This window comes from Pseudorasbora parva, chromosome 16, assembly GCF_024679245.1.
Source record: "Pseudorasbora parva isolate DD20220531a chromosome 16, ASM2467924v1, whole genome shotgun sequence".
NCBI classification, from domain to species: domain Eukaryota; kingdom Metazoa; phylum Chordata; class Actinopteri; order Cypriniformes; family Gobionidae; genus Pseudorasbora; species Pseudorasbora parva.
In genome coordinates, this window is record NC_090187.1 from 25199803 (window position 1) to 25222677 (window position 22875).

Genomic DNA, 22875 nt, shown 5'->3' on the forward strand with positions numbered 1-22875 from the left:
ATTATATATGCTGGAAACAGCCCAAACTGTCTGCAGGGTCCTAGAGCACACAGGGCCTGAGTTACACACTTTTAAAAAATGAATTTATAAAAAACTAAATCAAAAAGCGGCACATTTTTGAGGGGGTTATTACAGCTTAGACAACATATACTTATATGTTTATTACTTTTAGCAGTGTTTTATGTAACTTCAAAGGGTTTCCTGTAAAATGACACCAACATTTTGAACTTAGACCACTGTATGTGTGTATGGGAGGCTTTTCAATTTGGGTAGGCCAAATCCAGGCGGAAATGGCACCAGAGTCATTTAGTTTAAATACATTACTTTGTCTACAACAAATGCCAAAGTTATGCATATCTCCAGAAAGTAGAGACTCTAGGCTTTCAAATGGTACCACACATTACGTCATAACTCCTCCACAAACATTTAAAATTGAAAGTATATACATGACAATGTCATTCTGGACATTCTGGATCCTGTACAGGGTCCACGGAGTTGATTGGGGTGTATGACCTATATTTATAAAGTTTCCTGTTGTGAGTGTTTTTTGCATGTGCATATGTAGTTCTGATGGTTAACTGTTTTTATTATTGTTTTCATGCCTGTTACATTGTCACAGAACCACGGGCGCCTCTCATATGTCCTTATGGAGAGTTCAGCAGTCTGCCAAAAACCCTGAAAAAAAAATAAAACACGTACAGTCATTTCTGTGACCATGAACACAACAGCAACCCATTGGAAAGTCTTTACAGTAACATTGTAAAACAAGAGCAATGACGAACACCAGAACAACTGTAACACAGATGTGAATTTTTTTTAACATTTAAAGCATGACAGCACAGTTACTGTAGCATTAACCATAGCCAAAATGTAACATTATAGTATTACAGTATTCTAATGTTTAAGACAAAGGGTAAGTTTTTGCTGCAAACACATTTTACTAGTAGCTAGTAGCTATATACTCTTTCTGATTGAATCAAATTTGTTGCAAGCAACACAAAAATATAAATATGATATTATAGCAGATGTTTTATCAGTGACCAGTTCTTTTTTTGAAGACTTCTGAATGTCAGTAGTTTTATTTAGAAGAATGGGAATGCTCAGGTCATATAGATCTACTTGGTGTTGCCAGATACTTGAAAAAGATTCTGGAAATTGTGAGAAATTTTTGTTACTGTGGAAAAATATTACAGCCCTCACAGACAAACCTGATTTGATTTTGATGTGGTATATGCATGCTGGTTTCGTTTTGATTGTGTGTATGTGTGTGTGCGCATGTGTGGGTGTACTTGTTTATATCACATTGCGAGGACCAAATGTCCCCACAATGTAATATAAACCTGAGATCACCTACATTGTGGGGACCAGCCAACATTCATCACAATGTAAATGGATTCATAAACATACTAAATAATGTTTTTGTTTTTTTGATCATGTAAAATTGCACAATGTTTCCTGTGATGGGTAGGTTTAGGGGCAGTGGCAGTGTAGAGGGATAGAATGTACAATTTGTACAGTGTAAAATCCATTATGCCTAACGAAAGTCCCCACAATTCACAAAAACACGTGTGTGTGTATGTGTGTGTGTGTGTCATTTAAAATAAGTGTTTTCTATTTAAATCTTTTTTAAATGTAATTTATTCCATGTAAAGCTGAACTTGCTAGTCACATGATTCTCCAAAAAACATTCTATTATGCTGATTTGCCTCTCAATTATTAATAATTCCTCTTATTATCAATGTTGAAAAACATTTATGATATCCCCCCCAAAATATTTGGACATGTAGGGGATGCATAAAAATGAATGGATGCCTTAATGCTTAGATAAAAAAAACATCAAACTAAGTCTTATTCATTTTAAAGACAAATAATACACTTGAAAGCTCTAATCCAAACAATTTTAGGGACACTACTACCATGGCATGTGTTTGTGTCCATAAACTCACACTGAATTTGCTGGCCTTATTTCCTGCAGTGCTGGAGAACGTAACCTGCAGATCGTGTGGGAAGTCTAAAGTCAGGATTCGTCCTCCACCTTTCAGTTTGAGCACCACGGCCTCTTCGCATTCCACAAACAGCACCACCTGTCTGGGTTCCACACTCAGAGCCATTCTCACCCAACCGCCGGCTGTGAACGGACTGCCGCCCGGCAGCTTAATCACCTCCGGCCGTAGACCGTCCGCTGACCTGAACTCCAGCTGCAGCAAGTCTGCTCGGGTGTTGGAGACAAGCTCCAGCAGGGGGCGTCTGTCGTGCTGCGGCTGGGCAGGGGAGATGAAGGAGATGAGAGTGGCCTCCGAGCCTCGGGTTTGCCGGCCCACCAGGTGCAATCCCAGGACGCCCTGTGAGGTGCTAAACTGGCGTAGCGTGAGATGGGGCGTGCTGGAGCGGAAACGCCAGGCTGGCGTCCCTGGGTCACGACCTTTGGCTTTAGACACCACCCGGTGAGAATGAGTGATGTTTAGAGCCTTCAAGAGGTTGATTACTAATAGAGGAAATTAATGACATAAAGAATGGCATCAGCAATGATATTATGACATCAAAACGCCACATGATTCATGTCTGGTCAGAACCATGGTATATCAAAGTACACTGGTGTTACTACAGTATATGATAAGAGTACCATGACTGTACCATGGTACGTACATAGTACTTTTCATATGGATGTTCTCGCCGTCCTGACAGATGAAAATATCTGATATGTTAAAGGAAGTGTATGTAAGATTGTGGCCAAATTGGTACTGCAATCCCTTTCAAATGACTGTAGAGCGGTGTATCCCCTCTCCCCCTCCCCCTGACTCGAGGTTGCCAGATAAGCTGCAGGATCAGCAGGAACGTTTGTAGATCTGCAGCTGTGGTAACTAGAGTAGATCTGGCAACCACGATGCCGAAACACTACTGACTCGTGATTGGTTGATAGGTGGAGGGTGGAGCTTCAGGCCAAAACACAACATGTCAACATCAACATCAGTTAAGGGCTGCAACAACAACTTTTAAATGACAATATCCTGGCCGGTCTACTGTTGTCAGTGATGTAAGTATTTGAAATTAACATGATTTCTTAATATCTAGTGACATATCAGGGCCATTTTATGATTAACTGAAATACATTTATTACATACAGTTCCTTTAAATTTAGTACCAGTCAAAACTTAATTAATAATTAAGATTTGTTTATTGTTTTTAAAAGTGTTTTGATTTAAATACAGTAAAAATTGTGATATTGTAAAAGTTTATAAAAATATATATTTTTTCCCATTTGTGTAATTTATTTCTGCGATGCCAGATGAACAATAGGTAAAATTAGCATAATTTATAGCATAATTAAACAATTCACCAGTAGTGCCTCTGCATCATAGCACTAGAAAATTAAAATATTAATTTAGTTTATTAGAAATGTATAAGGCCTATGTAAATCGTAAGACTGAGGTGTGTGTGTGTGGGGGGGGGGGGGGGACCCTGCGGAGCAATGATGGTGAGTAAGGAAAATGCTCTTAATGACTTCCTTTTCCTTGTCAGATCTTTACTGTTCCAAACTTCCCTGAGGACAAGGCACACACACACACACACACAAACACAAACACAAACACAAACACACTCGCTCCGTATCTCAGGTATTTGTATGAAATCAGACTGAAAAGATAAAAGACAGTAACTTAAAAGGGCAGACAGGGGCAGAGAGACAAGGAAGAAGACAAAGGTTATGTGAGGTAGTGATGATCTTTAAAAAAAAAAAGAAGAAGAAAAGAAGTAGGCTACCTGCACTGGGCAAAAATTGAAAACCGTCAGATAACAGAGAAAGCGATAACAGTCGACAGAGAGAAGTATGGTGAGGACAGCATGGTTGGCTGAGGACAGCTAGATCTAAAATCACAATCAAAATCTTCATTTAGGAACATCCTCGAAGTCAAAATAATTCAGAAAATTCAGACAAAGCTAAAACTTTTTATTTAGGGGTAAGGTAAGTGTTGAATAAGCATTAGCTTTACTCAAAAACAGTAGAAGTCATTACACTGTAAAAAAATTTGTGGTGGTTTTTGTTGGTTTAACTTAAAAAAGTAAGTAACCTGGTTGCCTTAAAATTGTGAGTTTATTGAAATTAAAAATTTGAGTTGATTCAATGAAGGAAATTAGTTTAATAAATAGAAACTCAAAATATTTTTGTATCTAAACCACATAAAAAATGTGATAAATCATGAAAACAGCACTATTTGGCATTAGGTTTCACTGCGTCATCAAAAATAACACACACATAATTACACAATATGCTTACAAAATCTTTTAATAATCTTTTAATAAAGGTTGTCAAATCTCAAAAAAATGTCATTGTATTAACTCAAAATTTTAATTTCAATGAACTCAGAATTTTAAGGCAACCAGGTAACTTTTTTTCTAAATAATTTTTTACAGTGTATATTCTCATTTAGATGTTTCTGACTAAACACTCTTTTTAAAGATTTTTTAATTGCAATTTAATTAATAGCCTAGTAAAATTCCATCAAATTGAATTAAATAATATCTATTATGTATGTTGTGATCCCAAAGGGAAAATTTCAATGTCTTTATTCGCCGTTTTTTTATAGCTATGAATTTATGCATAGGCTATATTTAAGAGGATTTTTTTAATGTTTATATTAGGTGCTGCAGCATCCGTTAATGTAGGCTATTACAATCATCTTTACTTTTTTTTCTTCTTTTTTTTTACTGTTTTAATTAACTTGACAGGTCATTTATTGAAATAAATAAATAATTAAATAAAAAATATTCCACGTAGGCCTAGTTTGGATTAATCTGAGGTCATAGAACGTTGGATAGCCTATAATATTGCGTCTTTTTTTTTGGCATGTCTTTAATTTAACTGGATTAAAGATTTCAATAGACATACTCGCTCACCCATCACTGGTTCCTCTAATCCAGCGCATCAGTGATATTATGCACACAATGAAACAATGTTTGATTGACAGCTGCTCTCACCGGTCTCATCGTCGCGCGGGTGATTCGCGTCCTGGTGAGTTTGAACGCAGTCACAAACATTCCAAAGAACAAGAAAACTCCAGACAAGACCTCCAACTACAGACTTCAGCCCCATGCTCCCCAGCCAGACAACTTCAGTTGTCACAAAGTCGTCAAGAGGGAAAAAATAGTAATACCGTTTTCCTTACGCAGAGTAAAACTTTAGGGGAAAAAGTATTATAAATATCAAAATATACGCTTTTTGAAAACATATATTGGCTATATATAAGGCGAGATATCTGATGAAGAGCTTGATGCGACCTCTGGTACGGTCTGGTATGACAGCGATCCTCAGACTTGAAACATCTGGACTTGTTTTCGGCTGTTTAGCTGGGGGGTTTAGCTGCTTTCCTGTCGCCTCCTAACAAAACAAGGCAATGCTTCGTTATTTTCCCTCCTCCGCGATTGAAATAAAGGCTGTAGCCTAAACGTGACAGCGGCTGGAGACCCCAGATCTCTCCTCTGATCTGAGCTCCTCTGCTCCTCCAACATTGATCCTCCTCCTCTGCAGCCAATGGAGAAAATCAACATTTCCGGATTTCCGGACTGCTCGAGCGCCTGAAGTCCTCAAGAACACAAAGCAGTTTCATTAACACAATCATATTATCTTGTCATAATGCACAATAATAAGTTTATACAAACATTATATGCTCAACAGATCAAGTGCATTCACAAACGTTTTATGAAATATGGAAATATTATATGATAGCCTATAGGCAATATAAAATAAATATAGTCTATGTTTTAAGAATTTGAAATAATAAATTAATAAAATCTATACCCTTACGCTGGCTGCGCTTTTGTGTCTTTGTGCATGGGGAAAAGGACTGTAAAATAAAGTGCTATCACAATTTTTGAGTGAATATGTGTGGATTGGTGTGTTACTTATGATGTCAAATTTTTCCCATCCCCAATTTAACCCCCAATTTTTTTAATACAACCATGGAGACTTAATCAAAACAAATAAAATCATATATATGTGTTTGTGTGTGTAAGTCTGAGTTAGTTTCTTCATGTGTCTTATTGGTTAAAGCAAGGACACTATTTCAGCCTCCTAATCTCTACCAGCCTTAATTACAGTGTGCTTCCAAGACAACTCTATTAGTGTGTGTGTGTGTGTGTGTGTGTGTGTGTGTGTGTGTGTGTGTGTGTGTGTGTGTGTGTGTGTGTGTGTGTGTGTGTGTGTGTGTGTGTGTGTGGTCCTCTGTCAGGGTTTGTTAAAGTAGATAAGGTACACTAGGACTAGACAGGAATAGCCCAGATTACCCCACAAAAGACACATGCTGTTACCATCAGGATCTTGAAAACATCTCAGTTTTGTTTTGAATGTGACATACAAACATTAACTAAAATATAAACATTAATTCAGTTTTGGGGAGGATACTTTGGACTTGAAGGTTACAGATTACAAGTTGCCCAATTTAAAATGTAATAATAATTCAAAGGACCTTATTATGTAATTGATTACATTTGATTACTTTTTGGTTACTTTTCTAAAATTCTAACGAATGTTTTCAACTGTTAATCATTTTCAAACATTTAAACCAGGTAGGGTTAACCTTACAGAATGTACTCAAAACGGATTACTTTCAAAGGCTTAATGATTTAATTTTAATGCACAGCCACCACAAAATCCAACTTTTTACACCTCTTTTTTTAGAGGTGTAAAAATTTCTGAATATGATTTTTTTTTTCGCTCTCTGTTACCCATTTTAATCATTTACCTTGATGACAGAGCCTGTCATCAAATGCATCAGAAGATCAGAAGCATCAGAATAGCATCGCTTTACTAAATGGACTTTAAATGGCAGGAGGCATTGCACATCAAAAACAGGCAAAGCAACAAATTAATATTATTCAACATATCCTAGCTTTTTATCTATCTATCTATCTATCTATCTATCTATCTATCTATCTATCTATCTATCTATCTATCTATCTATCTATCTATCTATCTATCTATCTATCTATCTATCTATCTATCTATCTATCTATCTATCTATCTATCTATCTATCTATCTCTGTCTGTCTGTCTGTCTGTCTATATCTATCTATCTATCTATCTATCTATCTATCTATCTATCTATCTATCTATCTATCTATCTATCTATCTATCTATCTATCTATCTATCTATCTATCTATCTATCTATCTATCTATCTCTGTCTGTCTGTCTGTCTGTCTGTCTGTCTGTCTATATCTATCTATCTATCTATCTATCTATCTATCTATCTATCTATCTATCTATCTATCTATCTATCTATCTATCTATCTATCTATCTATCTATCTATCTATCTATCTCTGTCTGTCTGTCTGTCTGTCTGTCTATATCTATCTATCTATCTATCTATCTATCTATCTATCTATCTATCTATCTATCTATCTATCTATCTATCTATCTATCTATCTATCTATCTATCTATCTATCTATCTATCTATCTATCTCTGTCTGTCTGTCTGTCTGTCTGTCTGTCTGTCTATATCTATCTATCTATCTATCTATCTATCTATCTATCTATCTATCTATCTATCTATCTATCTATCTATCTATCTATCTATCTATCTATCTATCTATCTATCTATCTATCTATCTATCTATCTATCTCTGTCTGTCTGTCTGTCTGTCTATATCTATCTATCTCATGGATGAATGGATTGATATTTTTCTTCTATTTGACCTTTAATCCACACCGCCGTCTCCACTGTCCTTTGAACGGCTCATTTGCTTCCTGCTTCGGATAAGGCAGTCAAAGACAGTCAAATTGTTTAGTCATGTTGTCAATATAACAGTTTACTCTGGAGGGATGTTCTGATGGAAACTATGGCTAAAGTTTTGATGGCAATTATTGTCAATTGTAAGTTACATCTTAGTGTATGTGTGAATGCAATAGCAAGAGAATGGAAAAGATTCAAATTTACACTCTTACTATACTGTATTTTATTGACAGAACACGTGTCATTGAGATACAGAAATGAAAAGACAGCAGTGAAACACACACACACACACACACACACACACACACACACACACACACACACACACACACACACACACACACACACACACACACACACACACACACACACACACACACACACACACACACACACACACACACACACACACACACACACACACACACACACACAGAGAGAGAGAAAGTCAAGATTCACCTGGGAGCAATTTACCAATTCAGGACAGATTTAGAAAAAAGTCTAATGGAAATATAGGAAGTATAGAATTATGCTTGACATATTATGATAACTTGTTCAACCATTTTGCATGTAAAGACTATGATATGCTATGAGCTTGTGCCTAAATGTTGTGGGGGTGAGACTATTAAACAGAGACCCAATATAATACATTTTGATCAACATGACATAAGCAAATGATAATGTAGGAAACAACAGAGAATTGTACATAATAATTTGCATGGATGTACCAAAGTATTTGCAACTTGTTCAAAGAAATGAGAAACTGCTTTTTTGATGTGCAAAAGTGACATAATGATGTGAGAATTGAACAGGTAGTTTTGAGAATTTCAATTCTGATCTGAGAAATGTACCAAAGTGACTGAGAAAAACTGTAATAAAAAAAAAGGGTTTATGATGTCTACAACCCGGGAAGAAGCTTGTTGTAGTCCAAACTGACCGTTTTTGTATATAAACTGCCATAACTTTAAAAGACAATATATGCGTTTGCATTGAACTTTCAGCGCTGTAACTTTGCTGATACTGCTACTGTGTTTATGCTCAAGCAGCAACATTGCACACTATCTAAAGTTAAAGACGTAAAATCGCATGCAACCACCCCTTTAAGGTGGCCTTCATAGAATACTGTTATTTCATTGGCCAGGAGTGAAGCAGTGCTATTGGTTACTACTAGAATGATGCGTAGACCTAGCTGTGGTATTGACTTGACCTCTTAACTTGGCTCTGTTCCAGTGAGTTTGAACACTAAACCTCAGACTTATCCACTGTTATTCAACTGCTCCAAACACAGACATGAGGTGGACTCTTATATGCAAGTCACAGCCAGACTCTACTCTAACTCTATACTTACATCCAAATAAAGGTTGGTAATAATGTAACTTTGGAGAGAATATCTGGACACCTGGACCTGAAGAACAGTTAAATGGGACAGGTAGGTTGACATGCTATCTTTTTTTATTTAATACAATACTCAAACAGTCCTGAAGTCTATTTTTGGCTTGTGTATAAGAGAGAGCGAGAGAGATGCTAACTTGTGTAATAGTCTTATATAACTGAGACAAACTAAAAACAACATTAGATGATCTGCCTTAGTTTCATTCTGTTTGTGTGATCACCTCACATATCATGTTAGCATGATTGTTGTCTTCATATTAACACCACGCTGGGGATAGTTTCCTTTATCAAACTCTAATGAGGACGATGATGATATAACTTGTCCGAAATATTTCTTGTGTGACAGTATGCTCATTTACAATTATTACCCATAAACCCCTCACCGCTAACATTCCACAATACCATCACATAAAACAAAATACAAAATTCCACAGTGGACATATGACAATAATAATAATAAAGATGTGCAGTGAACATATGACTGAATTGATTTCACTTTTAATTCTCTTCTGTTGCTAAAACATGTCCCGTTACAAAGCAAGTAAAATGCTGAAATATAAGTTTGCAGAATGCATGTACTACCTTCATTCGTATTAATAATTTCAACTAAGCTAAATGAATATAGAATTAACATAGTTATTGAATATTAGCAAATATTTTATGTTTCACATACTTCAAATAATGTAAGCATAATACAATCTTCTATCAAAAGGTTATCACATAAAACAATGTATTGTTAAAAAAACGTCATGCCTAACCCCCTTGCATTCCTTATTGCTTAATTATATTATATTGTACAGTACTTAACTGTTAAACTTGACTTGATGGAACTTTGTATTGAGCTATGTACTGCAAAATTAAATGTATTCTTGTTGACATGAATGGAAATTGTTTAACACAGCTCTGTAAGCAATAGTGTTTGGGTGTTTGCACATAAGAAGGCTTAACTGTCGGCTGAGAACCTCCTTAGGAGATTTATAAGCCTTAAACAAGAGCAGGGCTGTTTGCTTTCTTGAGTACATTTACAGGTCATGCTACTCCATGCTGGATTTCTTAAACACGAACACAATAATACATTCCCAGCCCTTTTAGCTATATTTTAACAATATTTGGCATCTGTTTCTCTTGAGCTAAATTTGCTAAACAATGGCATGAGAATGAATTGTTGAGCTTTCAGTTACAGACCGTAAATATAATAACTTAATTTAACATGCCTGTTTTTTTGTTTGTTTTTTATCCCTGCAGTGAGAAATGTTTTTGAGGTTGATCTTCAGTCAACAGCCATTGTGGAAGACTATAATATTCTGCCACCTTTATTCTGTGGTCAGCCGGCATTCTGTACTTGGTATAAACACAAACAGAGACAAACCACATGGAAAAAACAAACAAACACACACACAAACACACACATGTTGGTATATGGGAATTCTGCATAGGTGTAATGGTTTTTATATTGTACAAACCATTACCCTACACTAAACCTACTCATTAAACAAAACTTTAGGCATATATATATATATATATATATATATATATATATATATATATATATATATATATATATATATATATATATATATATATATATGCCTAAATATGTTGTGTTTAAAAACTATTTTTTCATTATTTAATGTGCTTTTTCAAAAAGCCGTTTTTCATAATAACATGCTGCCTTTACGAACTTGACACCTATTTGATGAATCATACATTTCCAAAGCATGATTTTCCCAAATAATTGTTTTCATATTAAAAGAGGACATTTCACAAATGCCAATCAACAGGCAGTGGGCGGTGCTTGGTGCTGATTGGTTTGAAGTTGAAGCATCAACAGACATGACAGATTGAGCTTTGTGTGGTGTGATGACATCACGGAACACCAAGGGTGCTTCTCATTTCTTATTTGTGACTGAAAATGTATTTTGACTATTGAATTTTCTAAAAACCTGAAAACTGTGGCTTAAGTATCAATTCCTACCGCCATATTAATTTCAATCAATTCCCCTATTTCCCCTTGCCACTTGCCAGATCCAGATCAAAAAAATCAATCTGAAAGGATTATCCAATCAGCGCCAAGCACCGCCCACTGGCTGTTGATTGGCATTTGTGAAATGTCCTTTATTATTATCTAAAAAATCTTTGGGAAAATCGTGCTTTGGAAATGCATGATTGGTCAAGTAGGTGTCATGTTCGTAAATGCAGCATATTATTATGAAAAACGGCTTTTTGAAAAAGCACTTTTAATAACGAAAAAAAATATTTTTAAACATAACAATAGTGTGTGTGGAAGAGGTAATTGTGAAATATATTAAACAATAAATGTTGTGTTTTCATGTAATTTTACAAAAATAAAGAGATGCATTCATTTATTTGGGATGCATCTGTGTTTTCTCTCTAATGAGGAAGCATCGATTAGACTTTTAAAAAGTGAACATGCAAAACAAAAAATTGGCTTTTACCAATCAGTGGCCAATTTTAAACTACAATAGATGTTTTTAAACCATTTTCAACAGACTTTGTGAAACCATAAAGGCCCACCCCAAACCAAGCCCCCAGTGGATTAGAGCAAATCGGAAACGCAACACTGATTGGGAAACACCCACTAATGTTCTGCAAAGATACAGTGCTCATCAACTAAAAATCATTATAGATCAACATCACTGTCTCCACTCATGTGTGCTGTCGACTTTCATCAAAATTCCAATGCTGATCTAACAAACTTTAAACATTGAAATTTCATCAAAACTCAACATTGTATCAAGTTCACCATGCTATCTGGGCACTGCTTATACCTGATTTGACTTCAGTTGACAAATTAGTTATTGAACTGACTTGAATCAACACTGAACTGACTCAAAGTGAATAATGACACTTTTGTCTTCTGTAGAGCTGGCTTATAGCTGAATTGAACTCATTTCATAATTGATTAAATTTACAGTTATTGATCTGAACTGAATCAACACTGAACTGACTTTAGCTGAATAATGACTCAACACAACGTAATTCTATTTGCATCATTGATCATTATTTTCCTGTTTATCATTACAAAGCTGCGTTGAAACAATATGTAGGCTATTGTAGAAAGTGCTATAGATAAAGCCTGCTTGACCTCCCAGACATAAAAAGCAATCAACATTTTACATTAGAACAGACTGCAATTAGAAATATGAATGTTGAATGTAGAAATATAAATTGCAATTCATTTCAAATGTTGTTTGAATGAATGTTATGTTGTTTTGTTTTTTTGGCAGCCAGTGAATGTGATGGTGGTCATGATGTGTTTGCCACAGTCAAAGAGAACAGCCTGATGGGAACGTTTATTGCCAACCTCGATTTCACTGCACACCCTTCAGCCAATCCCACGCACTTAAAGCTTTCTGGAAAAGATGCGGGTTGGTTTTATCTGGAGGGAAGAACCATCAGACTGAACTCAACATCAACTAGACTTATTGACCGTGAGGTAACGTTTAAAAAAGCATCTATGCATGCATTTATACTGTCATCTTCTGTCTTGTTTAAATAATATATATCATCTGACTATGATGATATTACAGGTACACGGCTCAGTTTTAACAGCAACTGTAAGGTGTTACAAACATAAAACCCTAAAGGTAAGTTGAATTATCTGTTACATACAGCAGCATCCTCTTAAAAAAATTGATTTAGATATAATTTACACATCAAATGTTTTTATCAGGCTGAACACAGAATCATGGTAGAGATTCTGAACGAGAATGACAACAAACCTGAGTTCTTACAAAGCTCCGTTCAACCGCTGCAGCTCAGCGAGGTAAAAGGCAAAAAATAACCGAACCAGTTCTCTTTCATGTGATGACGTACATTACCGCTCAAAAGTTTGGCCTCAATATACATTTTACATTTTTTAATTATTCAACAAGGAAGCATTTAATTGATCTAAAGCTATTTTGAACTTTCTATTCATCCAATAATCCTGAAAAAATCAGTTTCCACAAAAATATTAAGCAGCACAACTGTTTTCAACATTGATAATAATAATAGCAAATGATTTCTAAAGGATCATGTGACAATGAAGACTGGAGTAATGATGCTGAAAATGCAGCTTTGCCATCACAGGAATAAATTACATTGTAAAATCAAACTATATATATAATATAATTAATATTATACTATAATTAAATTATAATAATATTTCACTTTATTACTGTTTTTGTATATAGTTGTATATGGGTAATAATTAGTTTTGTATATATATATTGTATATGGGTGTATATTTTATATGGGTAATAATGAGTTTTGTATATATATTTTGTATATGGGTATATATTTTGCTCTATTCCTGAGACCTCTTGTTTGATGTGTTTGTTCAGTTGACAGCAGTGAACTCTATAGTGTTTACAGTCCAGGCCACAGATGCTGATGGAGACACACTCACATACATCATTGATGATACATCAGTAGGTGAACTAAACATCTGTTCAGATCTACCAACCCACAGTAGAAACCTTCTGCTAGTCCTATTTTATTCTTATCTGATTTTTAAAAAATGTATGGTGATGAATCAAATTGGCTACTTGAAATCATGTGTGGACATTTGATTATATACTTTCAGCCTGATGCCAGGCATTTTCGAATGGACATGCCCAACAGTGGCAAAGTGATTCTCAGCATGTCATTGGACTACGAGATCAAAACTCAGCTTCGACTTACTATTTATGCAGTGGTAAAGCACATACAGAAAATACTTGTTTGGTAATGATAAAATGATGAAAAAACAAACAACAACAACAACTAATAAACAGAACTGTTAGTTACTGAAATGTTCATGTGGCTTTAGGAAACTTACACAAATGAGCACTACAACACAACAGCAACAATAGTCATCAATGTGACAGATGAGGACGACCAATACCCACAATTCCAGCCTTGCACTCTTCTCTCAGCCAATCACAGCAACCGCATATGTGCCAACCCCATATACACCGCCAACATCACAGAGAGCGAACAGGTAAGTGAACAGTGTGAAAACGTGAATATTAAATATTTATTAATTATACAAATTACACTTACACCCTTAAATTAGTCCAAGTCCACTGCGGAACTTAAATTAAATGAAAAATTAAATGTTTTTTTATTATGATTTATCTGACTTTTAGCTGTAATACAGCAAATCTCAATGTCTAAACTTACCATAACCTACACCACTGTTCAAAAGTTTAAGTTTGGTACAAATTTAAATTTTTCAATTTTCTCTTATGCTAACCAAGGATGCATTAATTTGATCACAAAAAGAATGACTTTATTTAGCAATCTCTGTGTCTGTGTTGTTGACGTAATAAATACAGTGAAGCGCTTTCAAAGCACTATAGCAGAATGCAGGCTTACTATGAACAACTTAAAGGGTTAGTTCACCCAAAAATGAAAATTATTTCATTAATTACTCACTCTCATGTCGTTGGACACCCATAAGACCTTCGTTCATCTTCAGAACACAAATGAAGATATTTTTGTTGAAAGCTGATGGCTGAGAAAGGCACTAAAGTTCACGTCCGAGACCTACACGGAAGACAATAACTTGGCAGATAAAGTCATTATTTAGGTTTTTTTTGCACACAAAAACTATTCTCGTCGCTTCGTCAAATTATTGTACAGCCACTGTAGTGAGATGGACTTTGTAACGACGTCTTTAGTGCCTTTATGGGTCTTGTGAGTGGAAATGTACTGAATGCCAGTGGAGGCCTCTCTAGGCCTTTCTCAGCCATCAGCTTTCAACAAAAATATCTTCATTTGTGTTCTGAAGATGAACAAAGGTCTTACGGGTGTCCAAAGACATGAGGGTGAGTAATTAATTAAATAATTTTAATTTTTGGGTAAACTAACCCTTTAAACTGTTCACATGAGCATGCGTGTGATGCTGAAGCAGGAGCTAGCCAATGGTAAGACGTAGAACTCTAAAATGCTGCACTGTTTACACTACGTCAACAGCGTAGGAGACTGGCACAAACGAGAAGAGATTGTCAGTATTGGGCAGTAGCTAGCAACAAGTAGCAATGCTAGCTTAACTACATTTTACAGTAGCTTACTTAGCTTTTCAGTAGTTAATTACTTTATCCAGCAAGTAGCGGTGTAGCGCAACCGAAAGCTACATTCCGTTTTGGCTTCTGAAGAGTTAAAAGCCTATAATGAGCGAAGCGGAGAGTGTGATGCTCAGCTCAATAATCTGCTCTATGCAAGCGTGCTCCACTCATGAACCACTCACCGGTAAAACTATGTTCGCTCAAATCCCAATGTATTTGTTTTTTGTTTTTTTTACATTTTATATATGTTGATTATGAAAAGTGCAAAGATACTCAATATGTCAAAGACATGGAGTGGGCCACAAATGATTTTGACCATTTCATTAAGTTTTGTTTTGTATAACATTTTTCTTTAAAGTGAATTTCATTTTGTATAAATTTTATCTTAATTTTAATAAATGTTTCATCAGATAATTGCCTGGATTTCATAAATAAGGAGCAAATAGGATCTAGCAGACAATAATCATGACATGGAGGTGTTGGCATGATCACTTGAGTTGCATGTGAACTTGTGCACGTCTCATAAATGAACTGGAACTCAGCGTATGACCTACTTGTCTCACAAACATGTGAAATATGTGTAGTCTATATAGAAAGCTTAAAATGTCTACCCTTAAACAAAACACTTCAGAATGAAAATAAATAGGCAAGCAAAGCGCACTTCACGCAAGCAGCCCATGACTGGCGTCTCAGAGCGGTTCTGTTGAAAATGCTGTGCGCTCCATCACTGCATGTCACTGAGTTAACTACTTTAACTGTCAAGCAGCTTGTAGCTTTTAAAGTTAAAGTTTCAGAGTAGCTTGCCCAAGACTGGAGATTGTTTAATAAAGTTTAATAAAGGGTTTGTTATTTTTGTTTGTTTTTTGCGCAAAAAAAGTATTCTCGTCACTTCATGAAATTAAGGTTGAACCACTGTAGTCACGTGGACTATTTTAATGATGTCTTTAATACCTTTATGGACCTTGCTGTCTATGAATTGTTTAGAGAGCTCTCCGGTTTCATCAAAAATATCTTAATTTGTGTTCCGAAGATGAATAAAGCTCTTATGGGTTTGGAATGACATGAGGGTGACTGATTTCATTTTTGGGTTTAATAAAATAAAAATAAAAAAATTAAGTAAACAAATACTGACCCCAAAGTGTACATGTATATGATTCCCTCTTAATTCCTTGATTAATTGGCACTCAGGACATTGTCTTGGATTTCTGTCCGGGTCCGATTCGCGCTTTGGATGGCGATGAGGGTCTCAGAACACCAGTAAAGTACTCCATCTTGTCAGGTGGTTATCCTCTGCTATTAAACCTTATCTAAATTATAATTTTCCTTTTGACTATATATATGTGTTTGTATGTGTGTGTGTTTGTGCTTTAATACAGGGGCAGATAATGGCAGATTTGTCATTGACAGTAGTTCTGGAGAAGTGATGTTAACCAGACGTGTGGAGAACAGACTGCTGATCCCGACACTAAGACTGCGTGTTATGGTGCGTCTGAGAATACACTGTGTGTGTGTGTGTGTGTGTGTGTGTGTGTGCGTGTGTGTGTGTGCGCGCGTGTGCGTGTGTGCGCATGTTTTTGTGACATATGAGGACACAAATGTGTATAATGACATGTGTATGACAGGTATTATAAGGAGAGGGTGAAATATGAGGACATTGACCATGTCCTCACTTTTCAAAATGCTTATAAATCATACAGGATGAGTTTTTTTTAGAAAGTAAAAATGCAGAATGTTTCCTGTGATGGGTAGGTTTAGGGGCAGGGGCAGTGCAGTGTAGGTTTAGGGGTAGGGGCAGTGCAGTGTAGGTTTAGGGGTAGGGGCAGTGTAACTGTATAGAAAATACAGTTTGTACAGTATAAAAACCATTATGTCTATGGAATGTCCCCATATGTCAAAAAAACAAACGTGTGTGTGTGTGTGTGTGTATTTAGTGTGGTTTTCCCTATTTCATTTTAAAAGCATTGCGATGTTTCTGCTCAGGCAGCTCAGACGGATGACCCTCTGAAGTATGCTGTTGCCACGGTTCTGGTGAGGATTCTTGCAGAAAACAGGTTTCCACCCCAGTTCAATCGTTCAGCGTACCGTGGCTTTGTCAGTGAGAGCACAAGTCCAGCCTCGCTTGTCATGACGTACGGCAAAAAATTACTTATCCTCGGGGCCACGGATCAAGACTTCACAGATGTACGTGACTCAACAAGATCACAACACTACAAGACCACATACAGTCACACAGCAGTAACACCCCAGTGCCAACAACCAATTTAATGTCAAACCAAAGGCCCTGGTTTGACATTAAATGCATGAAATATGGATTTATGTTCCTAAGAAACTGAGTTTGTTTTATGTTTGTGCGTTAAAGGGCTTCAATCCCAGACTGCAGTATTCTCTCAACTCTCAACACAACAGCTCTCTGCTCTTTTACATTACACAAGAGGGACTGCTAATCGCTAAAACCAACCAACTACACCCCAGCCACAAATACTTTCTAGAGGTAAGTATTGAAGCATGACGACCACATTCATTTGCAAAATCTGAACAATACTCTACAGCTTCTTATTGTAGAAAATGACAATTGACAACTGTGTTGCAGGTTATAGCCACTGACCTGGAATCAGGAGACAGTGTTAAAGCTGCATTGTATGTGGAAGTTCTTCAGAAAGGCCAATCAGGTACTAGAAAATCTTCAAGAGCTCTGGATTCTTATCTTAGATGGGAATATACATATATATAAAAAATAGATCCTTAGGCATACAAAAATTGTGAGCAAACTAAAAGTGAGTGATGTTTGTCCATGCTTGACAAGAAGCACAACATAAAATAATAAATAATAAACAATAAATGCATTACATAAGTTCCACAGGGTCCTTTGGGGGCGGGTCATCTGTATAGCCGTGAGACAGTGGGCAGGGCAGAGGGCGTGGCAGGGGTGTGTCTGATCCTGCTGGCCATTGCCTTATTTACACTGGTGCGCTGCATACGGATGACCAGAGAGAAGCGGGATCAGGGCACCTGGAACAATGTGGCTGACAGTGGACACCCAAATGTGGTAAGACAAAATCGATTCATGCAACTTGCATAACATGGACAAGGAAATGTTAAACTTTGAATACAGTCAGACCAAATATTAATATTATTCAGACACCAGATATCATTTTACTAGTGGGTACAGGACACTATGGTTCCTTTATGTAAGTGAGGATAGCAAAAAAAAAGTAAACTGTGATATATTATACCCAAAAATTCTTCATAGGCTACAGTGGACTACCACAAAAATGTATAAAGAATTTGGTGTTTTTTCTTTAATTGCTAATTCCACATTTTACTTGCCTGGCTATCACCAGACCAAGCTCAATTTAAGATTGAACATTAGTCTGGGGAATGTAATCTACTATGTATTTTTCTACTGGACAAGAGGCGTGACAAATGAGCATTATTCAAATGACTCTGTACACAATTAAATAGTCCTTCAACCAATCAGACCACAAGAGAAGTGATAAACGAGCGTTTTTCAAATGACTCTGTACACAATTGGATAGTCCTTTAACTAATCAGACCATAAGAGGTGCGATAAACGAGCATAATTCAAATGACTCTGTGCAACTGGATAGTCCTTTAACCAATCAGACCACAAGAGGCGTGATCAACGGGCATCTCTGACACGCCAAACCCGCCAGGTGGATAGGCCAGTCTGTGATTGGTTCCCGCAAAATTGTAACAAAAGCAGTAGAAATGAATGTACAGGTTTCCGGGACTGAGTTGCAGGGGGAAATCAAATAGCCGGCAGATCAGGCTGGGTTTACCCAGTCTAACATTTTACACCACAGACTGAACAAAATTAAGCATTGCTTGGTAATTGGTTGACCTAAACTGGTATTATCTAATTGTGTACTTAGATTTAACAGCTGACAGCTGATTGGTTGATTGTAATCCACTACATACCTTTTTTATGAAAGTTACCTGACATTATCAAGATGAATTTGTTCTGTCATATGAGTTATTGATATATATTATTTCCATTTTCTAAACTATAGCAAATAAAATGTGATAATGTGTGTAAATAAAAAAAAAAGGGAAAAAAAGGTGTCTAATTAATTTTGGTTTGACTGTATGTGCTGAAAATGTCAGTTTGTTCCAAACTTATTATATGCAATACATAATAAACAAAAAGTGTAATTACTTCTAGTTTCAGCTTCTTACACTAATGTTCAAAAATCTGGGGTCAGTAAGATGTTTTGTAATGCTTTTTAAAAGAAAAAGAAAACAGAAATATTGCAAATATTATTACAATATTAAATGACTGCTTTTTATTTTAATACATTGTAAAATGTAATTTATTCTTTTGATGCAAAGCTGAATTTTCAGCATTAATACTCCAGTCTTCAAATGTCACATGCTCCTTCAGATATCATTCTAATATGCTGATCTCCTTTAGAAATAAACCAAACTTGATTTAGTGCGTTTTTATTATTATTATCATCAGTTGTGCTGCTTAATATTTTTTTTATAAAAAGTTCAAAAAACTGCATTTATTTGAAATAGACATCTTCTGTAACATTATTACAGTAACATGTTCACTATTACTTTTGATACTTTCTTTCCAAAAATGCTTTGCTGACCCCACACTTTTGAATAGCACACCTTGATAAAAGATTTTAAGATAAGATTTTTTAGTTGATGTATAAACAAGTCTCAAAATAAATATTTTTGCATTTCCTAATATTTCATGTCTAGAGTCTGAGAAGGTTCCAGATGGTGAGTTAACGTCACTCTTTTCACCCTTAGCGAACCTCAGTACTCCCAGTATTTTGCATTTCATAAAGTGGAAATACAAAGGTTTCTTTAAGGGTTGATTGACAAGTAAACTCAGACGTAGCGTTTTGTTGCTAAACTTAGGGAGATCTGTAAAAGCAGGGCCTGGGGCCTGTTTTTCGTATGTCGCTAACTCAGTTAGCTGGATTTGACTGTTGACGATTTGGCTTAGATTGTTTGGTTCTTCAAAGCTCATTCTGGACTTGCTGTCATAGCAACAGGTCCGCTTAAACCTGCTCGGTCATGTAAACAGGATTAGATTGCATCTTGAGGAGATACTTAAAATCTGTCCCAGCTACTGCTACTTTATTACTAGAATTCCTTACTAAACCAGGGGCAATAATAATTTAAAATAATAATAATAATATAATTTATAGTTTATTTGAAAATAATATTTTAATGTTGTCAAATTTGCGTATAATAGGCCTACTATAGACAGCCACTTGATTGAGAGATTTATTTGTGAATTGTGATGGAATAATTACTAATTAATTATAGTTGTATTGGAGGTTTATACACATTGTGCCGTTAATCTTCGTCGCACATTAATTTGCCAATCGCTGCATTGCTGATCATGGTTTCGAGTATCGATCATCTGACCTCTTCAGGGAACACAAGAACGCACAGTGATCTCAGATAATTTAATCCAGATATTTTAATCCAATCTGCAACTTCGTTTGAAGAACAAAATGAGCCAGAGATCAGTTATGATTAAAAGATTTGGGATCTGTCAAATCATTAAGCGAGGTATGAAGAACGGGCCCCAAGGCAATTTTTTTGTTGTTTGGTCCAAACCAAACGAACCACACTACAAATGTGAACATGCCAGTCAGCAGATATTTCTTAATGCAGTATCCCAGACCTTTTCACTTTGAAAGTGCACTAAGAATAGTACTTTTTATTCTTTGGTCTTGGACTTTTATAGATATAACATTACAAATATCTTTACCATCAGTTTAATGCATCCGTGCTTAATAAAAGTATGAATTTCTTGAAGAAGAAAAAAACATACTGAACAGTGTAGATCATTTTAAACATTATTAATTTAAATAAGGACAATATTACTCAGTGCACCTTCAAATCTCCCATAGTAACTCTTGTGGATTTGTGCTTTTCTCACACAATAGAAATGTGTTTCCAGAGAAACAATTTTAAATGGTTTTTCTGTGTCAGGTAAACCACAGCCGACAGATGCCCTTAGTGGAGGAAACATTCTCATATCACAACGAGGCATTCAGCGAGTACGACTTCTCGGCCTCACCTTTCTACGGCAAACAGGGCATCTACAACAAAATAGAGGAACCACCACCATCATCTGTGAACTTACCCTCAATAACCTTCAACAGACCCTTAAGGGAACAAAGACATAATTATCTGACACTGCGACCCAACGGGAGGCCTGTGAATAGGTTTAACAATAAAACGGTGACATTTCGTGACTACGTTGTGGTACGGGAATGTGATGAAGAGGGTGAAGGATATACGGAGACAACTTTCACAACAGAGGCAGAAGTCTGTACTGATTTAGAAGAAATTAACATGGATTGTGAGATAGTGGACGACAACTATATCACAGAAGAATTTAAAATACAATCAAAAAGAACCACTTCATATTGTGACATAAATGAGTCAGAAATGCTCAGTACATACCTAAAAATAGTCAACCAAGACGACGAAATACCTGACCATACAGAAGTAAAAACTGACTTAGAAGATAAAATACATGCAAATCCACTGGAATTAAGGCACCGGTCAATAGATGGGAAGCACAGATTAAAGTCTGATCTGGACACAATACAGATAGACTTAATTGAAAGTCAAGAAAGAGATTGTACAATAACACAAAACTCAGCACCAGAAGATGTTACACAAACGGAATTCTCCATTTTTAAAGGAGAGCCATATATCACTAACCCTAAAGTCTTGGTTTCAGAGGTCGTCAATTATTCAGAAAACTTTAAATCAGATGGAATCAGAAAATCTGACGATCTTAATATAGAGCCTCAGGTTTCAGAAGTTGAAAGTTCTGTACAAAAGTTTCAGGATTTAAGCAACCAGGACACCGCAACACAAAAAATCTTAAACACTGATTTACAAACACATCGAAGCACATTAACACTTGATTCAGGTCAATACAATGGATCAGAACAATGTCTGGCAGAAGAGACGAACAGCACAGCAAACTCAAACATGTATTATGTTAACGAGGACATCGCAACAAATTTAGATGACAGTAGCCTAGAAGAGGAGTCTGTATCTAATCTAGATACAAGTGGTCAACATCTGAACTATGTTCATGATCCTCATGACATGCAGATAGAATGTTTAAACGAACAACTCGACTCGGATGAAAGTAATGATGGGAGATGAAGATTCTCGAAAGCTAAAAACGCTCGTTTGAAATTACAATGTCGAGCTTGAGCACCAAATGAGCCTTTGTAAAATGGGAAAGAAGCATCTGCAGGGCAATGAACAGATGGTTCAGTAATACAAGTATGGGTAGAGTTCGGAATTTCAAACTAACCTCTAACCTCATGTATTAAATTAAGTTTTGCATGCAAGTCGTCCTGCACTGGTGGTTCTCAGTGCCCTTCTTATAGTGTGTACAACATGGCAGACATGCTTCCTTTGTATTGAAACTGCACTTTGCATTGTGATGTACCTATTCAAATAAAATCTACTGAAGACAAACAATAAGAATAGCAATGGTGTCGATTGTTAATCAACTAAAATTAAACTTTCGTGGAACTCATTATTATTCATTATGATAATATTGCATAATGTCAAACAGTAATGGAAAAACATGGGAATAGACCTAAAATTATTTTTGTGCACTATGGCATTTATCTATTTTAATCCAAGTACAAATGACCAGGACAACCCCCTCCTATCT

The 22875-nt window shown here is 36.0% G+C and overlaps 2 protein-coding genes across 2 annotated transcripts in view; one reads left to right on the forward strand and one right to left on the reverse strand.

Moving 5' to 3' along the window:
- kcp (kielin cysteine rich BMP regulator) overlaps positions 1 to 5533 on the reverse strand; it is a 64548-nt gene extending 59015 nt beyond the window's left edge. Inside the window, exons 1-3 of the mRNA XM_067420032.1 lie at positions 4975 to 5533; positions 1947 to 2485; positions 603 to 675 (exon numbers count right to left, since the gene is read on the reverse strand). Coding sequence (XP_067276133.1) covers positions 603 to 675; positions 1947 to 2485; positions 4975 to 5089 — 727 coding nt within the window. The 5' untranslated portion in view covers positions 5090 to 5533. The remainder of the gene's footprint in view (positions 1 to 602; positions 676 to 1946; positions 2486 to 4974) is intronic.
- A 3370-nt stretch (positions 5534 to 8903) lies between these two features.
- Positions 8904 to 22668, forward strand: LOC137043242 (uncharacterized). Its single transcript, XM_067419433.1, has 16 exons — positions 8904 to 8922; positions 9113 to 9157; positions 10366 to 10443; positions 12369 to 12577; positions 12672 to 12728; positions 12815 to 12907; positions 13467 to 13553; positions 13709 to 13819; positions 13934 to 14104; positions 16362 to 16452; positions 16550 to 16656; positions 17154 to 17354; positions 17533 to 17664; positions 17764 to 17842; positions 18026 to 18219; positions 21156 to 22668. Exons 1-16 carry the CDS (start codon positions 8904 to 8906, stop codon positions 22350 to 22352), a joined length of 2871 nt encoding a protein of 956 aa, XP_067275534.1. The 3' UTR covers positions 22353 to 22668.
- The last annotated feature ends 207 nt before the right edge of the window (positions 22669 to 22875 follow it).

Coding starts and splice junctions, on each gene's coding strand:
- LOC137043242 (XM_067419433.1), top strand. Junction 13,820..13,933: donor GACTTACTATTTATGCAGTG/GTAAAGCACATA, acceptor ATGTGGCTTTAG/GAAACTTACACAAATGAGCA. Junction 17,355..17,532: donor CGGATCAAGACTTCACAGAT/GTACGTGACTCA, acceptor TGTGCGTTAAAG/GGCTTCAATCCCAGACTGCA.